Raw genomic sequence first — 19,511 nt, forward strand, 5'->3', positions numbered from 1 at the left:
AAGTAGTGGACGAAGTGTTTGCTGTCAGAGCGGGACAGGTTGTCAGGAGGAGAGGTGGGTGTGTCGTGTACCCGGCGCCGGTGTGAGGACGTCCGGCCGTTGTGCCGGTACAGCTGGGGTAGTAGGCCGTGTATTACCGCAGGGGAACCCCATAGATATATACATACACACATTACAGCCCATGGCTCTGCTGTAGGAGGCCGAGATTACTTACAGTGTGTGATGAGGACCTGCGGCTGTACGGTTCAGCCTCAGGACAGAAGCGGATTGCGCTGCGCAGACGCCATTGACTATAATGGAGCCCGTCTGCGGTACAGCGCCAAATCTCCCACAGGCAGCCATGTTATCGCTCACACATATACGCCAGGGTAGCGCATAGCGATTAGCAGCGTGCAGCAGGTGCGCAATGTCTACAATTCGTGTGGCGTGCGAATGTGATGCGATTAAAAAAAAGAACAACTTTTTATATGTTTTCTTTTTTTATTTCTTTAAAAAGATCTAATCGGTAATAACAGGAGATTCCCTGCGAGGATTCCCCCCAAAACTAGACATGCCGCCATCTTACAATCTTGCGAGTACTGCGTATTTGCGCACACAGTTGCATACTTTACTATACTATCTGTGTGCACAAATCATGCACATTGGTGCACACAAACACAATCCCCACCCCCACAGTCCTGTACATCGAAATGGTTAGTTCCATTTCTCTGCGCAAATGTGCCGGAAAATAGAGCATGCTGTGTATCTTTGTGTGCGACGGCATTGCGCACGCCAAATTCGTGCTAGTTAACGAACCCATCACATCAACGCGTTCTATTTTCTACATATTGCGCATGCAAATAGGTCAGTCTGAGTGCGGTCTTGGGCAGCATTCACGTCTCAATTTTCACTACATTCTGAGTCCCGTCTGTATGCCTGGAAACAAGAAGCCCGCGGCAGATCCGTAGACTCGCATTGCTCCTATGGAAGCCATTAACCCTTTGCAATCTGATTTTGGATTCAGGTTTTTCTAGGGGGCTTTCTCTTTCTGCCATTATACAATGGTGCCATCTACTGGCTAGAGCCAGTACTGCTGTATCGGGCATGCTGGAGAGGCCCCCGACAACAGAGCGGCCAGTAATCTACAGTAAGAATACCCTGCCGGATGTCTTCCGACATCGGAGCTGTACAGCCTTCAATCAGAATGTCCTTAGATGTTGGACAGTGGATTGGAAAGGGTTAAAAACTAACGCAAAAATTACTAATTTTCTTTTTTCCGCCTCTTAAAACAACTCAATAGAAAGCAATCCAAAAGTCACATGTACCTCAAACTGGCACCAACGAAGACGAGACCTCGCAGAGGTCCTTTGCCGGAAAAATAAAATTGCTCACATGTTGCATGAAAAATGCGCACGAGAAAGATTGTAGCGTGTTCAGTTTGGGCGCATATTACACGCACATGCACGCCAATATCATTACGTACTTGCTGCATGCCGCCTGCATTGAATTACAGACGCCGTGAGCCTGTGACATTACTGGAAGGAACAACCGGAATGGTACAACAAAGTAGAAAGAAAAGACAATGGGCTTCAGAATTGTTACTGTATGAAGAATACGGATCTTAGTAAGGAAGCGCGAGGCTCGCCGACACGTCCCCTGTAAGGCCTCCCTCACAGACATTATTGTACAGCATGTAGCCCTGCGCTAAACGCTGTACAACGCTCCCATTCATTTCAATGGGGCTGCTCATACAAGCGTCAAAACGCAGCATCTGCGACGCGGCCGCTATAATGCTGGAAATATGCGTAAAATATTCCATTTACTAATATTGGGGGACATGTACTAAGCCTAGCATTTGCAACGCTGGGCTTAGTATGATTTTCCCCGGCGCATGCCTCTTCATATGTTCATCGCATCCCGGTAACTCCGCGCACCTTCTCAGAAATGGACACCAGGTCCGACAGGCGTACATTTCTGGTATAATCTGCGGCAGTGATAACTGTAGTAATAGCCAATATCCAGAGGAGAAACTGATAGTGAGCCTGAGAGGAACTGCTCTTTGCATCTGACAGGAGCACACTGCTGTATTTAGGCTGCCGTTTTGCGTCCATAATACGGAAGTGCGTCCCGACCTGACCGCGTGTCTCCTGACCTGAGCTCTGAGCATTATAGGAGGAATGTATGATGTTCGGTGTTGGGGTCAGGAGACCCGCGGTCAGGCACTTCCATATTTTGGACGCAAAACAGCTGCTCAAATACAGAAGTGTGCTACCGACCTAAAAGGGGGACACTGTGGCTGGCATGGGCAAAGGACAGCAGGTGGTATGGATGGCATGGAGGAGGACAGCAGGTGGTATAGGTGGCATAGAGAAGAAACAGCATGGTTCTGGATGGCATGTAGGAGAACAGCAGGAGATATGGATGGAATGGAGGAGGACAGCAGGTGATATGGGTGCCATAGAGAAGAGGTGGTATGACTCTGGATGGAATGAAGAAGGGGCATCATGGCCCTGGATGGCATGGTGAAGGGGCATCATGGCCCTGGATGGCATGGTGAAGGGGCATCATGGCCCTGGATGGCATGGTGAAGGGGCATCATGGCCCTGGATAGCATGGTGAAGGGGCATCATGGCCCTGGATGGCATGAAGTAGAACAGGGAATATGGATGGCATGGAAGAGGACCGCAGGTAGTATGAATTGCATGGAGGAGAACTGCAGATTATATGGATGGCACGGAGGATGACAAGTGGTATGCATGGCACGAAGAAGGGGCAGCATGGGTTTGAATGGCACGGAGGAGGGGCAGCGTGGCTTTGGATGGCACCGAAAAAAAGGGCCAGTGTAGTTTTGAATAGCATGGGGAAGGGGCAGCATGGTTCTGGATGGCATGGAGGATAGCAAGTGGTATGGATGACATGGAGGAGGTGCAGTGTGGCTATGGATGAAATGAAGAAGGGGCAACATGTGGTATAGATGTGGGTGAAAGCAAACCGTGGACTTTGTAAATGGGAAAGGTCGTGTGGATGGCATATGAGGGAGGGATGGAAAGGGCATATTGATGACTGCACGTGCTAATATTGGTGCTGTAATATTTGGACCGGAGCAGTGTTCTACTGGATGTGCACTTTTTTCAAAAGTCTTACAAAGTGGTGGAACCTTCAGTGGCACGCATGTGGCAAGCACATGTGTGAGCTGTATAAAGTGAGATGGATAAAGTGGGCCACACAATTATACATGGTAGTTAGACAGGGTAAGAGACAGGTAGGACACATCAGTTGCCTAAACGTCTTGCACTTCACCACCATCACCACTACTGTAGCCTCTATCCTCATCTTTACTTTTTACTTTCAAACCTACTTCCAGCGCCCACCTCTGGTGCATTCTATTCACATCAGCCCCTCTCTCCTTTCTTCACGTATGCACAGTTCACACGCGCTCTTCACTTTCTTAAAACTCCTCAGTCCCCCTAATGCCACTGAGAGACATAACAGCCGCCCTCACAAATCTCTTAACCAACACAACTTTAACATCCCCCACCAATGACCCCATCTCCCTCTCAGCTTCTATCGCTCACCTCCTCCCTTGGTCTCTCACAACTCACAGAGATGACAATACTCTTGATTTGGTCTTCCTCCATCTCTGCTTCCCACTTCAGTAACTCCCCTCTCCCGCTCTCGGACCATCACCTCCTCATACCATACGTACAGGCAGTTCACACCCAAAGCTTTTGCTGAGTCCCTACAGTCCTCTCTGTCCCCTATCTCTCTCCTCTCCTGCCCCAACCTGGCTGCCGCACATTACAACACCGCTCTCAAATATGCTCTGGATGAAGTGGTGCAGCTTGAATCACGGTGTGCTCTAAAAACGCACCTCTTCAGGGAGGCATACCATATCTCCTACACCAAACCCCTCCGTACTCTGCCTGATGACATGCTCCCTGTTCTACTGACTGCAATCCCTGCTAACCGTAACCAGCCGCTCCCTACAGTCATACCGATTCAGCCACTATACTGCTCAATTTGACCATTGTCTGTTTACAGCATCCCACACTCTCCACCTCACCATACTGCGCCCATCTCCAGACCCTTTTCCTTCTGTCACCCCACTGTTTGTAGTATGTATTTTGGACTATAAAAACACATTTAAAAAACAAACAATTGACTCTGCATCGCCGCATTCTAAAGGCCCATTTAGACACAACGATTATCACTCAAAAGATGTCTTTTGAGCGATAATCGTTGCGCGATCACTTTGCGCTCCGAGCAGGGTACGCAGAAGACAGGCGGAGTTGCTTGTCTTCTGCATCCAGCTGTTGTCTGCTCGGAGCGTCCGACTGTTATACAGCTGAGCGCTCCGAGCGGGGTAAGCAAAACACAGCTGGACAGCTCTGTTCTTCATACCCAGCCTGTGTTCAGGGAGTGGGATACAGCTGAAACAATAGTATCAGCTGTATCGTGCTGTGAACTCCTAATAAGGCCGGCTGCACACGGCCATGACGCCCCCTAGAGACCCCATACTTACCAGCGGATCCGGCGTCCTGGGTCCCGCATGACGCTTCGGCGTGACGCGCCGCAGCGTCATGTGACACGCCGGCCACGTCACAAGACACATCCACAGCGTCACATGACGCGCCGGCCGCGTCATATCACGCGGCGGTGGTGGGCGGAGAGGCGATTTCACGCTATCTTCTGCTGTGCTACAGCGGAAGATAGCGTGAGCGGACGGCTTCCATTGACTGCAACTGTACGCGCGGCAAATAGAGTGCCGCGGGTGAGGACGGGAGATTTCACAGTGCGGAATTCCGCGATGGAATTCCGCACCGTGAGCACTGCGTTATTAGGTTCAATAGAACCTAATAGCTGCGGGCAACGTAGCGGAAATCCGTCCGTGGAAAGGAGGCCTAAGGCTGATTGTTGTCTTTTAGCATGCAGAAAGACAACGATGAGCGACGGCTTAACGAAGACTGCACGATGTCAGTGCAGGTAGACACAACGATTATCGCTCAAAAGACGGGTTTTGAGCGATAATTGTTCTGTCTAAGTGGGCCTTTAGACCCATAACGTTATCTTACGGACGATGGAGCTCTGTGAGGGCTTGTTTTTTTGCAAGAAGAGTTGTAGTTTTCGTTGGTACCAGTTTAGGGTACATGTGACTTTTAGATTGTTTTTTTAATCGCATTTTTTGAGGCAAAGAAAAAATTCTCGCATTACTTTTTGAAACTCGTTTTACGACGTTCACAATGCGAGATAAATAACAAAATATTTTCATTGTGTTTGTCGTTACGAATGCGATAACACTAATTCTGTGTTGTTTGTTTTTTCAATTTTTTTGTATATTATCCATTTAAAACATTTTTTGTGGGGAAAATGCATTTACATAAATAAATGAAACTTAATTGAATTTTTTTTACACTACATTTTTTTAGTCCCAAAAGGGGACTTGAAGATGCAATTGTTTGATCACTAGACTAGTACACTGCATTACTTATGTAGTGCGTTCTACTAAACCTATAACAGCAGCCTATTAGACTCTGCAGGACACGGGGCCTAACAGGCTGAGTTACAGGGCCGGCATGGAGGCCTTTGTCAGGTTTCCGTTTGCCATTGGAACCCAATAGTACTTTGCCATCACATTGCGGGGTGCTGATGGGTGACAGAAGGAGCCCCATGTAATTTACTTACATTCTTCAGTAGCTATTGATTGTGACATGTAAGGGGTTTAACAGCCAGGATCTGAGGTTTCTCCACATCTGGCAGTTGGGGTGCATTATTTAGAATAGGTGTATTTATGTGACTGATTTTTCTATCTGGCAGTTAGAGCAGGAGCCGGGCTGTCAGTAGTCATCCAAGCCACTGCCTTAAAAAGATGTATGTGCAGGTTTAAAGCCCATTAGTGAGGTCAGTAAAAAGGCGTATTGTGGTCACTAACAGGTCAAAAAGATGCATGGAAACTGATGACAAGTATATAGCCCTGACACACGCAATAGTATACTATAGACCTGCGTACATCACCCATTGACTCCCATTGTGAAATGCTTACACCACAGGGGCGTCAGAGGCGGCATATTACACAAGGCTGTTGCGTATGAAAGGTCCCTAAAGGGGTTGTCTCATCGTGACAGTCTCTTGGTGGCCATTCTGGAACATCACCTTCATGGGAGAGTCTCTGTAGTTAACGTTTATTTCATAAGTTGCGATGCTGTAGTAGCATACTATGTAATATAATGAAACTTGATGAGGTCTCTGATAATTGTGTATTGCATTACAGAATGAAAGAACATGTGGACAACATGCAAGTAAATCCAAGGCCGCTGTACAGGTGCATTGAATGCAACGAGGAGTCCGCTGAACTGTACAGAGATTACAAGCACGGCGTGTTGAAGATCACGATCTGTGTGAGTAGTGAATGAGCGCCCGTAGAAAACTACTCTTCGTGTTCTCTCTCTGGGCCCCAGTAAGGTAAGGCCGGTCTCACATCTGCGTCGGAACCTTCGTCCGGAAGTTCCATTGCAGATCCGGCTGCAAATACAGGAAATAAAAGCTCTGCATGCAGCACTTTTTCTTTTATCCCAAAACCGGAAAGTGGACGGACCCCTTTGTAGTCAGTGGGGTCCACCCATCCACAGACAGAACCATTCGGCCACAGGAAGTCTCCTTTCCTGCTCCCTGAATGGAGCAGGAAAGCTGAATCCTCAGTGCAGGTGTGAAAGCAGCCTAACTTGTGCGCAAAACTTCAGGTGACCACCGGTTGTACCGTGTCAGTGACTTGTCACCAGGCAGGTGCTTTATGCACCATCCTTCGTTTTCTCAAGCAGTACATTTAATCTCTCTGGGAATCTGTTCTTCATCCCATTCAGGGTGTTCAGAAGGGCCAGACCAGGGAACATAGGCTCAGACTTCTCAGTATAGTGATAGGGTTCAGTACTCCCAAAATTGGTTGCACAGTTGACTGTATTACTAACCTTTTTAATGTTTATATTCCGTTATACATTTAGAAATCCTGCCAGAAACCGGTGGACAAGTACATCGAATACGATCCGGTCATTATTCTGATCAATGCCATGCTGTGCAAAGTGCAGGCGTACAGACACATCCTGTTCAATACAGCAATTAATGTAAGTCATACATTTAAAACTAATGCTTCATTTTCAAGATGGTAAAAGTAATATTCTATAATTTTTTTCAAGGTGCGGGGGTTGATATCTGTGCTTATTAGTTGCATACTACAGCATGGATGCATACTACAGATGTATTTAGATACGTTCATCTGAAACTGGCCTTAAAGATGTCGACCCACTAACGTTTATCATCTAGAAACAGGATAGGTGATATAGGTATGATTGCTCGGTGTCTGACTGCTGCAACCACCACTGATCGTGAGAGCAGGGGTCTCGAGTTATCTGTGTGAATGAAGTAATGAGTGATGGTCCTGCATTCCCACTACCGCTCCATTCATTTTCCCCATTTAATATATATTTATAGTCCCATTATAAATAATAATTATATTATTATACAGTAGTTATAATATTTATATTCCCATATATATAATAGGACTATAAATATATATTAAATAGGTAAAATGAATAGAGTGGTAGTGGGAATGCAGGACCATCACTCAATGAGACACAGGAAGGGGTCCCTCTTTCTCCCTCTGATTGTTTAGATGTCCGGCCAGCTTTGATCACGGTATCTAAACTGAGAACTGCCGCAATTAGAGCGAATTCTGATCACGGCAGTTGCTGGCAGCTATGAAAAACAGCCAATATCCGACAGATATGGAACAATCTCGGTTCTGGAGCCTGCTCCATACTTCCTTCACGACTGTGTGACGTAAATTATACGTTTTGCGGTCCTCAAGGGGTTAAGCAAGATAGTTTGGAAAAGTCGTTTCATTTTTTTCCCTCCAGTCAAGTCACCTACGCACTGTTTTTTTTTTTTTCGTCTACAATTTGGTTAAAAGGAAGTAAGACTGAATTTAGGGTTCCTTCATGTGGGTGTATTTGTGAGTGTTTTTGTATACAATACACATAGGATCAATGGGTTTATTGTCAGTATTTTGCACGCACATTTCTCGCATACGCAAAAGAATAGAACATGCTCTATTTTTCTCGTCCGTATCATTGGGGGACCCAGCCAGACCATGGGGATATAGCCACTGCCACTAGGAGGCGACACTAAGCAAAAGTGTTAGCTCCTCCCACCAGGCTATATCACCCCTGCAGGCACTCAGCTAATTAGTTTTTAGCTTAGTGTCTAGCAAGGAGGCAGACATGTCAGGTCCAGGAGGGCACCTAGGGACGCGAGGACAGGAGTATCAGCATGAGGGTCTTCCCCCACCCGCTATTCACAGGGTGGGGGGCTGGCTTTTCCGGTTCCAGGATGTACTGGCACACTGGAACAGGTCGCAGTGGACGTTGGACCAGGGAATCCCCATAACGCCAGGGGTTCGTCTTGCCCTGAGATGGTGGACAAGTCTCTGGAGAATCCAGGGGGGTCGGTCACTGTTTCTCAAGAGGTAAGGAGGTCCAGCAATCCTGGTGGCTCCGGATTGCCCGAGGCTAGTAGGGTATCCAGACCTGATCGAAATGCTGGCCGACGCTCCATGGCCACTCCCAGAACAGGAGGACCTACGATCACAAGGACCAATCTTCCACCCGAATTTAAGGTCGCTTCGTTCGACGGCCTGGCCGTTGAGACCGCGATATTAAAGAAACGGGGATTCTCGGAAGCAGTTATCCGAACTATGGTCCAAGCCAGGAAGCCGACATCATCGAGAATTTATTACCGTGTATGGAGACGCTTCTTCAGCTGGTGTGAAGACCGCCAGATACATCCCATGCATTTCTCACTAGCAAACATTCTAGCATTTCTACAGGCTGGACTAGAATTCGGGCTGAAGTTAGGTTCACTAAGAGGGCAAGTATCAGCCCTTTCAGTGCTGTTCCAGAGACCTATCGCTAGTAGGTTGGCGGTGCGGACTTTTCTTCAAGGGGTCGCACATACGTCACCCCCGTTCAGGCCACCTACTCCGGCATGGGACCTGAATTTGGTGCTGGATGCTTTGCTATCACACCCTTTTGAACCACTCAGGGACGTACCCCTGAGACTGCTATGCTGGAAAGTGGTCTTTTTGATGGCGATCACGTCTATACGGAGAGTATCCGAATTAGCTGCACTATCGGTCGAACCGCCCTTCCTGACTTTCCACCAAGATAAGGTGGTGCTGAGACCGGTTCCGGGTTTCCTACCAAAGGTAGTATCAGCATTTCACCTTAATGAAGATATTGTACTTCCATCGTTTTGCCCGGTACCGGGACATGCGAGAGAGAGAGCACTGCACCGGTTGGATTTGGTAAGGGCCCTACAAATTTATGTGGCAAGGACCAAAGACTTTCGGAAGACAGAGACTCTGTTCATAATCCCGGAAGGGCCGCGTAAGGGTTCTGCGGCCTCGAAGGTGACCATCTCGAGGTGGATTCGGTCGCTAGTGACTGAGGCTTATCGAGCCAAGGGGAGGTCACCACCATTCCGGATAACGGCCCACTCTACAAGGGCGGTGGGGGCTTCCTGGGCGGTTCAGCATGGAGCCTCAGCATTACAGGTATGTAAGGCAGCCACTTGGACGTCCCTGCATACATTTGCAAAATTCTATAGGGTCCATACATATGCGTCAGCGGACACTGCATTGGGTAGAAAGGGTTCTACAGGCGGCAGTCCCCTGACTGCTGGGGACCCCTTTTTTTCTGGGAATTCCCACCCTTCTATTTCCAGGACTGCTTTTGTACGTCCCATGGTCTGGCTGGGTCCCCCAATGATACGGACGAGAAACGAATATTTTTGGTATAACTTACCGTAAAATCTCTTTCTCGTCGAGTTTATTGGGGGACACAGCACCCTCCCAAGGATTAATTTCGTTATAGCAGGGCAGAGCCCTTTGGTCTCGAGTCACAGATGACGAGATATATTTCCAGAAGACTGGTATGTCTTTACTTGGTTTACGTTAAAGTGTGAATAATTTTTGTGTACTCCCACTGGCTGTTCCTACTGCTTGCATACAAACTAATTAGCTGAGTGCCTGCAGGGGTGATATAGCCTGGTGGGAGGAGCTAACACTTTTGCTTAGTGTCGCCTCCTAGTGGCAGTGGCTATATCCCCATGGTCTGGCTGTGTCCCCCAATGAACGCGACGAGAAAGAGATTTTACGGTAAGTTATACCAAAAATATTCGTTTTGCGCATTTGCGAACCAAAGGGCCCCATAGAAGTCTACAAATGCACACATAATGCGCACGTAAAAGTGTAATACACTGTGCAATTTCGTGAAAAAAAAAACACATCTGGAACTCATTAGGCTAAATAGTCGTTTAAATCAGGGCGTGGGTGTATCCCGTGTGCAAAAAGTATATTAAAATGTGCACGTCTACTGCATTCATAGCATTAATATATTGCACTGAAAGGTTCGTATTTGCGCATACGCCTGCTTGAAGGAACCCATAAGTTAGATGCATACTTGCGTAAAACAAAAAAAACTGTCCTTGTCACATCCGCAAAAATCAGACGTCTTCATCTATTTGCAGCTCCGTGTTTTTTCTGTATTTGGTGCATATTTAGTCTGTTTCCATTTTTGTTTTTTGTTACTTCATGTGCCATCAGTTTTTTATGTCTTCAAAAAGCAAAACTGAAGCAAACCCAATTTTTTTAATACATATGTTAAAAAAACAAAACAACGGACAGCACACACACACCGCATATGAATGGCATCCATGTGCTGTCCATTTTGCTTTCTACCCACATTGACTTGGCAAGTCTCATCTGTAAAATGGATCAGAATAGCACATGCTATGAATTTTTTATGCAGTTAGTGTCTGTATGAAAAAACACGCTTATGTGTGTTGCCATATTGAACAACATGGGTCCATATGCTGTCTATGTGTAGTCTGTTTTTTAAATGGACTACACACAGACGAAAAAAAACTGTACTGTGCCAGAAGCCTTAGGCCGCCTGCACACGGGCGGAAATCCCGCGGCTGGATTTCCCGCGGGATTTCCGCCGCTCAAAGCCTGCATAGGAGTGCATTAAAATACGCACTCCTATGCAGATGGCCGCGCGGCAAACAAACCGCGGCATGTCCTATTTTTGTGCGGGGCTCGCAGAGCCTCGCACAGATACGTCACTCACCCGGCCGGCGGCTCCGGCCTGCGCATGCGCCGGCTCCCCGGCAGCCGGCACATGAAAGAGCCGGGGCCGCCAGGCGCGGGTGAGTACGCGCTCGTCTCTGCAGGCGCTCAGGTCGGGTCCTGTGGCGAGAATTCTCGCCGCCGGATCCAACCCGCTCGTCTGCAGGCGGCCTTAGATGTACACCTTCAATAACTGTTGCCCAAACACTCACTTGACCGACCGCTAACTCTAATAAATTCCACATACACATGAAATCTCGGATCAGCCAAGTGATTTGTGTGTTTTGTACAAAGACAGTAGAGAGAGCTACTGCCATACAGCTCTGGTGGTGGCTTATTTCCAGGATCCGGTGTTGAAACTCCACATGAATTATCCTTATTTCACCCGACATCATCTGTTGAGGAAAAGTCAGGAGGCCCCTGTCAGGGAGAGATGGGAAGGGGGGAGGGAGACCCCGACCGATCCGCCTCTGTCGCCGTTTTGTCACGGAAAGACTAATCAGAGCACACTCACTGCTACCAATTGTCACAGCAGAACCTCATTCGATGACTCTAGTGGGATTTCAAGTGCGAGTCCTTGGGATACAGGTGGATTTGTACCCAGCTTTCCTAGGCTCCTTCATGCATGGAGAACGAAAGCTTAAAATCACCCCTTGAACCGGTCTAACTCTTCCAGCTCTCTGCAATACTCACACACACTTGCTGCCGCCACCAGTTTTTAAAGGTAAGCTGCAAGCCAGACTATTAATTATGAACATAATTTTCGGACTTATGGTTCGTTTTAAATTGGACAAAGTTCGACCAATAAATTGCAGATTTATTAGTCGCCCTCCCTCTACCCCCTCCCCGGTGACATCATCGAAGGTCCTGCAACATATATAAAACAGAGTCTGACCGACAGAAGAACAACACAGTTAGGGCTCTTGAAAAAGGGAGGACAAAAATAACAAAATGAGAATACAACTAAGCCGTTATTATCTTAGACACAAGTCAGCAGTCCTAAGAGAAGACACCGACCTACCACCACCACAGAGATTCGGTGGGCTGAAGGACCTGTTGTGATGTCACTGCTGTGGGAGGAGCCATTATGTGGTTTTTGGTAGTAAGTACTGTATACTGGATAAACCGACAGCAGCTACTGCCAGGACCTGTGATGATGTCACTGTCATGTGATCTCATGTGTGGGGTGGAGTCGTTAATCACATGACCAGGGGTGATCACTGTATCCAAGTTTCTGGTGATGCTTGGAATAACAGAGCTGTATGTGTGAGTGAATCAGGATGTAGCAGAGCTGTGTGTGTCATGTGCTGTGTGTGTGATGTGTGGGGTCAGGATGGATGTAAATGGATGTACGATGTAGAAGACCTGTGTGTGTGTGTCATGTGTTGGGTCAGCATGCATGTAAGTAAAGCTGTGTGGGAATCCAGATAGATGTAGTAGAGCTGTGTGTGTGGTGTGGGGGAATCCTAATTAATGTGCAATGTAGCAGAGCTGTGGGTGTTATGTTGGAAATTAAGATGGATGTACTACAGCTGTGTGTGTAATGTGTGGGGTCAGGATGGATGTAGTAGAGCTGTGTGTGTGATGTGTGCGGATCATAATGCATGTACCATGTAACACAGCTGTGTGGCGCATTGTGCCACCAGAAACACTGGCACTATAGTTTCCTAATAATAACTAGTATTTTAAAATAAAGCAAGGAGAAAATATTAGAAAGATACCAGATGTGGGATATTTAGTCCAAGGTTCTGTTCGTGTGGAATCGCTGAAGGAAATGGGAAAGCCTTACGCCGTAGTGTATCTCCAAAGTCTGACCATAGGGGTTTGTTAAGCCTTGAGTTATAAAGTACTCCTCAGAGCACATCTTCCACCCGCTTCCCCGCACCCTCTGAGGTAATTTAGGCAGGGGTGGGTTAGATGCATACGCCCTTTGAAAAATCATTTTGGCCATATTTCTGCAGGAGACCCTCTGATCGGGAATATATGACCCCCATATTTCTGGTCATGATTTTATCTATTCAGCTATATCAAGCATGGCACGTAAATTATAACCAGGTACATGGATATGCTATGCGGAGGTGTTCCGGGTCAATACCTCCTTGTGTGTAGATGCATTCTAATTGTCTGGCCCACCCGATTCCAAAAATATAATTCATATTGGGCTAGGTCCTTCATACAACCAGTAATTCTTATTAAAAGATTGGTGTCAAATCTCGCCTGCAGGGGGTAATTAATTTCCCCCTGTCCCTGGCTAATTTTATTGCCATCATGATCAAAAACTTCCTGACGCCAAATGCATATGAGAGACCTCTCAGATGTGAGGGAGGAAGGGGAGATTAGAAATATTGAGGAGTTCAGCTTTCCCAGTATCCTGATCGGCAGCTGATGGGCAGTTGGACACTTTATCAATATCATTATACCATAGCCCTCATACACATCCAACAGTTGGCCAATACGCCTAAAATCAGCGGCCTGTGTGATGTGTTATCTCTACAATCCAACATAAGACTTAAGGTGCTTTTAGATGGAACGATTATCATTCAGATGAGTGAAAGTGAACAATGTTCGGTCTAAACACGAGCCAATAACGAATGAGAAAGGACCCTTAGAAAAAAAAAGCCAAGCAAACAAAAAAGGTCTTAATACCCCAACTATTCCGCAGATATTTCCCTGTACGTTTATGACCTTACAATACTTTGATATTTTCGATAATTTAGCAACTTTCTATGTATGTGTACATGTATGATCAGTGGGCACACTAGACCGCCCGCTGGTTCTGTTCTGCTGTCCACGTCTCTGTTTATATATTGCTGTGATATGAATTATGGGGGGGGGGAGTTCTCTTTTACAGCATGGAGGTCTCATCACTTTACTAAGCTGTTATAATAAGAAAACGTCCTGTTTTTTTCCCTAGATTCACGGCAAGCTGTGCATATTCTGTCTGCTGTGTGAAGCCTACACCAGGTGGCGACAGCTGCCGGGATCCAGCAACCACACAGACCCCGAGGACATTATCCGATATGCAAAGGAATGGGATTTCTATAAGCAGTTTGGGATTGCTGCGCTGGGTACGGTAAATCCATCATACATCACAGACATCCCCCACCTTCAAGACTTATTTTCAGACAGTCTGATCTCCATCTAAATGTAAACTTTCATATCACATAAGTTGGCTATTAGTATGTGTGTTGGATGCTCTCCCTAGACGAGATCTTAAGTATCTCCAAACAGCAGTCAGGATGAAGAGCAGCATATGGGGTGCATTCAAAAATATTGCGTAAACTTTACATCAGTAAATATGTCTCCTTTATTGTAGTCCAATGCATACACCTGTACCAACGTTTCAGCCACTGCTGCCGCCTTTGTCGAGCTTGAAACAAGGCCACAGTAGCGGTTGAAACGTTGCTTCAGGTATATAATTACATACATACACACACACAGATGGTGGGCATGGATGGGTTAATGTTCAGTGTCACGTAGGGAATGGAGAGGAAAGAAGAAACTTAAATGCACACATAGCTATGTGACGTGTTTGTATTTTCCCCATAGAACAATCAGCATTCCTCTCGGGAATCTTCATTGTTTTGTTCCTGGTGAGAGGAAAGACTTTGAAGTCCCCTTCGGAGTTTGCTTTTCTTCTGAAAGCTCTTTTGCTGTCCAGTTACGGGAAACTCCTCCTGATTCCTGCTGTCATTTGGGAACACGATTACACCCCGTTGTGTCTCAGGCTCATCACACTTTTTGTTCTTACATCAAATACTCAAGCAATCCGAGGTAATAAATATTTTTTTTCTTTCTTTTGCCACATTGAAAACTACACTCAACTGGGAACATTGGAAAGTTCAACTCCAATGTATTAGTTCAAAGGGATTCTGCCATCAGAGTCATGGTGCCCAAACTACAGGCAGCATGAACTCGAAACAGAGATGGCTATTACTCCTGTGAGGCTTTTATACCGAAAGCTGCGGCGTTTCAGAATAAATGCACATTTGAAGTTTGAGTCAGAGTTGAGCTCCGAGTCACAGGGTGGGCTGTCCCATCCTCTTCCCGCCAGCTGCATGAAGACCGAGCTCTCTCCCTATGCACATAAGGGGAGATAGCTGTCACTCTTCATGCAGCGAGTGAAAAGAGGCCAGCATGGCCCATCTCAGTGACTCGGGGTTCAGCTTTGAGTCAAACTTCGAAGAGCACTTATTCTGAAACAAAGCAGCATTTTAGAATAAAACACCTATGGGGTAAAAGGTATCCCTGTCTCGAGCCCATGCTGCCCGTGGTTCGGCAGCATAAATCTGATGGCATAATCCCTTTTAAATATAGCAGTGAGGTCTTGGTCAATCTCATCCATTCATGATACCAGTGGTACCCACCCAGTGGCTTCGGTGTCCCATGTGACTCGTCTCCCCTTGCTGTGTGGCTCACTATGGGAGTTCTGAGTTATGATTATGTGGACTTCCATATGACATTATTACAGACATATCCTAATCACCAAACATTGCCACTTCAGATGCCATAGTACCAAGATCAAAATTGACACAGAAATATTTATCAACAAATATTTGCAACAATTTTACAGTTTCTTCTTTTCCCCTATTTTTGAACTGAATGTGGCGGCTCCCAACCATCACTCAAAGCTGGTTGTGACTTACAAGGCACAATACGTAGGTTAGGGGCCTGTTTCCACAAAACTTGCTTGACGTATATGTTTCTTTTTTTTTTACGTTGATCAATAGGAAACCTAAAGATGTAGATTTGCATATGTTTAATGTAGAAGTTTTTAATTCTCAAATGCTTAAAAAAAAAAAAAAAGTACTGTAAAAGTACAAAATTTCATAAAAAAGAAAACTTATGTATGTACTGCCAGTATTAGTGCCATTTATATTAACGTTAGCATCACATGACATATTGTGTAAAAATATTTTTTTGTTTGTTTCCCTTAGTAACCTTAAATGTGAGTCGAATGCTGTCATTGGTCGCTATTGCCTGCGGAGTGCTTTTGGAAAATGCGCTTTCTTCTGTTCACTGGACTGTATAGTAAACATCAATATCTCCTGCCACTATATAAAGATTCTCATGACCATCTGGAGTGATGGATCAACTTAAACACATTTGTGTTCTGAGGAACACGCTGCAACAATGTTCAAATACAAAAAACTTTGTTAGGGTCAAAAACATTCAAAAACGGAGCCAGCTTTCTCAGTGTTTTATATGTATTATACTAAGTTAATAAATGTGGATACGTTTTGGCTATTTACTGCCTTTAATCCTGTTTGAGCGGTGGTTTGTGCTTAAGAGTTGTTAGTTCCTATTGTAGTCAAACATTTTAAAGTCCATGGAGAACTGTTTTTGATCACTTTGGCACACATAAGTGTGCAAATATTAATCTCTGCTTCGTCCTACCCATCCCACTCTACTCTTACTGATTTATTAGTTTTTCCCATATACCTGCATTAATTAGTATACACTTAGGTAGCAGCAGTCACATGACAGTTGGCTTACACCTTAGGAACAGCGTAAAGTCCTCCATTAAAGTAGGCCATACCATTTGATAGTTTGTAAAGCCAACAGCTTCCTCCATACACATGAGGTATGTGCCGATGTCAGACACATCTGGCAGATGCTCATCTCCTGTTAAAATAAAAGCCAAGAATCAGGCGTACTGAAATCCCACAAGCCAGATCCTTCTTTCTCCTGACATCTGCTGTCAACGAAACTGAGGACACCAAGCCAAAATTAGAAAAGCCAGCTCACCTCCCAATCTCTATAGCAGAGCTCAAAAATGTAAAAAATACAAAATCCAGCTCAGGATATTGAATAAATTGATCTCCTTTATTAAGAAAGCCCCTTTAAAAATACAGTAATGTTCACATGGATACAGCAATAATAGAAACATGTTTCAAACCCACTCAGGCGTTCTTAGTTATGGCTAACCATATCCATAAAATGCCATCTTTAAATATTAGAACACATGTTTTTGGGTGCGCAAAAACAGCGCTTCCAAAAGAACCAATAGGTTCCTATTAGAGATGAGCGAACGTACTCGGTTCGGGTGTTTTTGGACTCGAGCACCGCTTTTTCCGAGTAACTGACTACTCGGACGAAAAAATTCGGGGGGCGGCGTGGTGGAGCGGGGGGTAGCAGTGGGGAACAGGGGGGAGCTCTCTCTCTCCACCCACTCCCCTTTGCAACCCCCCGCGCACCGCCGGCACCCCCCGAGTCTTTTTGTCCGAGTAGTCAGTTACTTGGAAAAAGCGGTGCTCGAGTCCAAAAACACCCGAACCGAGTACGTTCGCTCATCTCTAGTTCCTATACAAACGCTCCCATAACCCTGCTCCGTCTCTCCCTACAATGGGGAAATCTCCATTGCTCTGCTCTCTCTCCCTACTATGAGGAAATCCTGAAGCCCTGCTGGGCGTATTCACTCTCTTCTGGAGCAGCTGCTACAGTTAATGGGCGAATTTCATGCGCATTAAAAAAGTTGCCCGGTCACACAATTTCGGCAGATGCAAGCGGCGCTCTTTTTTGCATGTCTATTGGTGCGCAAAAAAAAAAAGTCGTCTAAATGAGCCCTCCGGCAACAAAACTATACAAGTATCAAAAAAATGATATTCCCCTCCATCAGAATGGTATAGCCTTAACTATTGTTTTGCTGATGCATCATGGGATTGATGAAACTGAAAGTAAAAAATCTCAGCCTCAGCATGGTGCCTGATAAGCATCAGACTGAGGGAAGCACTGGATGGAAGTGGCTGGAATATACAAAAAAATATGTGGTGTGTTTGAATAGTGAGGTTTAAGCAATGTTTTATATAAGAACTGTACCCTCTGGGCGCTGGGTGAGACAACCCGTGTCTGGTGCAATGTGCCAGAAGTCCCTGTTATTTTGGAAACCAGGGCTTGGTATGAAAGGTAGAATGGTGCCCAACCCCTAGGAGTAAGCCAGTCTGAGTTGGTGTGCAGTGTGGACAGCGTGAGTAAGCCCAAGGCCTAGTAACAGCAAGAGAGGTGAGGACAACGTCCTGACTCCAAGGAGTGTGCCTCCCCAGCACACACATGGAAAAGCCACGCATCACCAAATAAACTCTTATTTAAAGTTGATGGAAGTGAGCTTGGTTACTTCCTGCAGTGGTGAATGCCGAAAAGAATCGGTACCCAGGAACCGGAGACAAATCGGTGGCTGAGAAACTGTTGGTGAGCTGGGCGGATGACGTGGACGCCAAGTTCTCTGCGGAGGAAGCTACATCACCTCGCTCAGGTAGGTCCCTGACTCCCAAGTAATGCAACATCTGTCTCCCGCTCCTAGGACAGAGAACTCTACTGTAGCGCCCCCTTCTACAGCTTAACCAATGGACTTTGACATTGAGTGGTGCTATTTTGTAATCTCAAGTTAAAACTTTAACCTTTTTATGTTTGTAGTGTCTGGCTGACCATAGGTAGGGAAATCGGATTGAACAAGTCTGACTTCAAGCCATCCAACACTGTTGTTTCTTCTGAGATAAGCAGTAGCAAAAATCTCTAGCGGATGCTTATCCTTGCTCTCATCTTAGACATTACATTCTTGTTAGGTCAACCAAAACGGGCATTTATGGTGGAGTCATGGAAAATAGCTGTAGGCTGGCTGATCGTCCAATAGTAATCTTATATGTATGGCCAGCTGAACACAAAAATGCTTAATTGCAATATTATTTAGTTCCTACAATTAAAGGTCACAAAATAGTGGTCAGTAAATATCTAGCGGCAGACTTGAGGTGCAGACTCATACTTAACCTCTTCCTGACATCTGATGAACGATTACATCAGTTGCAACGGGCTTCCTGCAACTTGCCATATATTTACCGTACAGAAGTAATCACTGCATCTGATTACCCAGTGACCAAGTAAAGATGGCTTCAGACCCTGACAGCAGGCCATATTTACCCATAGTTTGGGGGGTATTACGTATAGCTGATCGTTGTGATTGGATGGTTAAATCTGACTGGCCAATATCGGCTTTTTCTGCTGAAAATCAAATCGCTGTGTCCAAAGGCTCAGTGAATGGTGATGATTTTTTTCGATGCCATGTCATATCTGCAAGCCCCTGAAGTACACAGAACAATGGACCACCCCAAAAGTGACTTATTTTGGAAACTAATTGACTAAAAATAGTTCATTCATTAAGAGATGTAAGGAGTGCTTTGACCCCACAGGGGTTTGATGGTATTTGTTACAATTACTATTTTTCCAGTAATAGGTAGGTTTAGCCCTAAATGTTGCATTTTCACAGCAGGGACAATTGGAGAAAAAGCACCCCATAATGTGCTAGCTAATCTCTCCCGAGTTCAGGGATGTCCCATATGTGGATATGTGTACACAAACTCAT

At 45.8% G+C, this 19,511-nt stretch overlaps 1 protein-coding gene across 1 annotated transcript; it reads left to right on the top strand.

Annotated features, from left to right (window-relative positions):
- Positions 1-2: 2 nt before the first annotated feature.
- ARV1 (ARV1 homolog, fatty acid homeostasis modulator) lies at positions 3-16,402 on the top strand. Its single transcript, XM_066595915.1, has 6 exons — positions 3-54; positions 6,248-6,374; positions 6,975-7,094; positions 14,070-14,223; positions 14,705-14,929; positions 16,093-16,402. Exons 2-6 carry the CDS (start codon positions 6,249-6,251, stop codon positions 16,185-16,187), a joined length of 720 nt encoding a protein of 239 aa, XP_066452012.1. The 5' UTR covers positions 3-54; position 6,248; the 3' UTR covers positions 16,188-16,402.
- Positions 16,403-19,511: the final 3,109 nt, after the last annotated feature.

Source organism: Eleutherodactylus coqui, chromosome 3 (genome assembly GCF_035609145.1).
Source record: "Eleutherodactylus coqui strain aEleCoq1 chromosome 3, aEleCoq1.hap1, whole genome shotgun sequence".
Classification (NCBI taxonomy): domain Eukaryota; kingdom Metazoa; phylum Chordata; class Amphibia; order Anura; family Eleutherodactylidae; genus Eleutherodactylus; species Eleutherodactylus coqui.

Excerpts from the sequence above, each read along its gene's own strand:
- ARV1 (XM_066595915.1), top strand. The coding sequence starts at position 6,249 with ATGAAAGAACATGTGGACAACATGCAAGTAAATCCAAGGCCGCTGTAC. Across the intron at positions 6,375-6,974 it reads TGTTGAAGATCACGATCTGT|AAATCCTGCCAGAAACCGGT; the intron begins GTGAGTAGTGAA and ends TTATACATTTAG. Across the intron at positions 14,224-14,704 it reads GTTTGGGATTGCTGCGCTGG|AACAATCAGCATTCCTCTCG; the intron begins GTACGGTAAATC and ends TTTTCCCCATAG.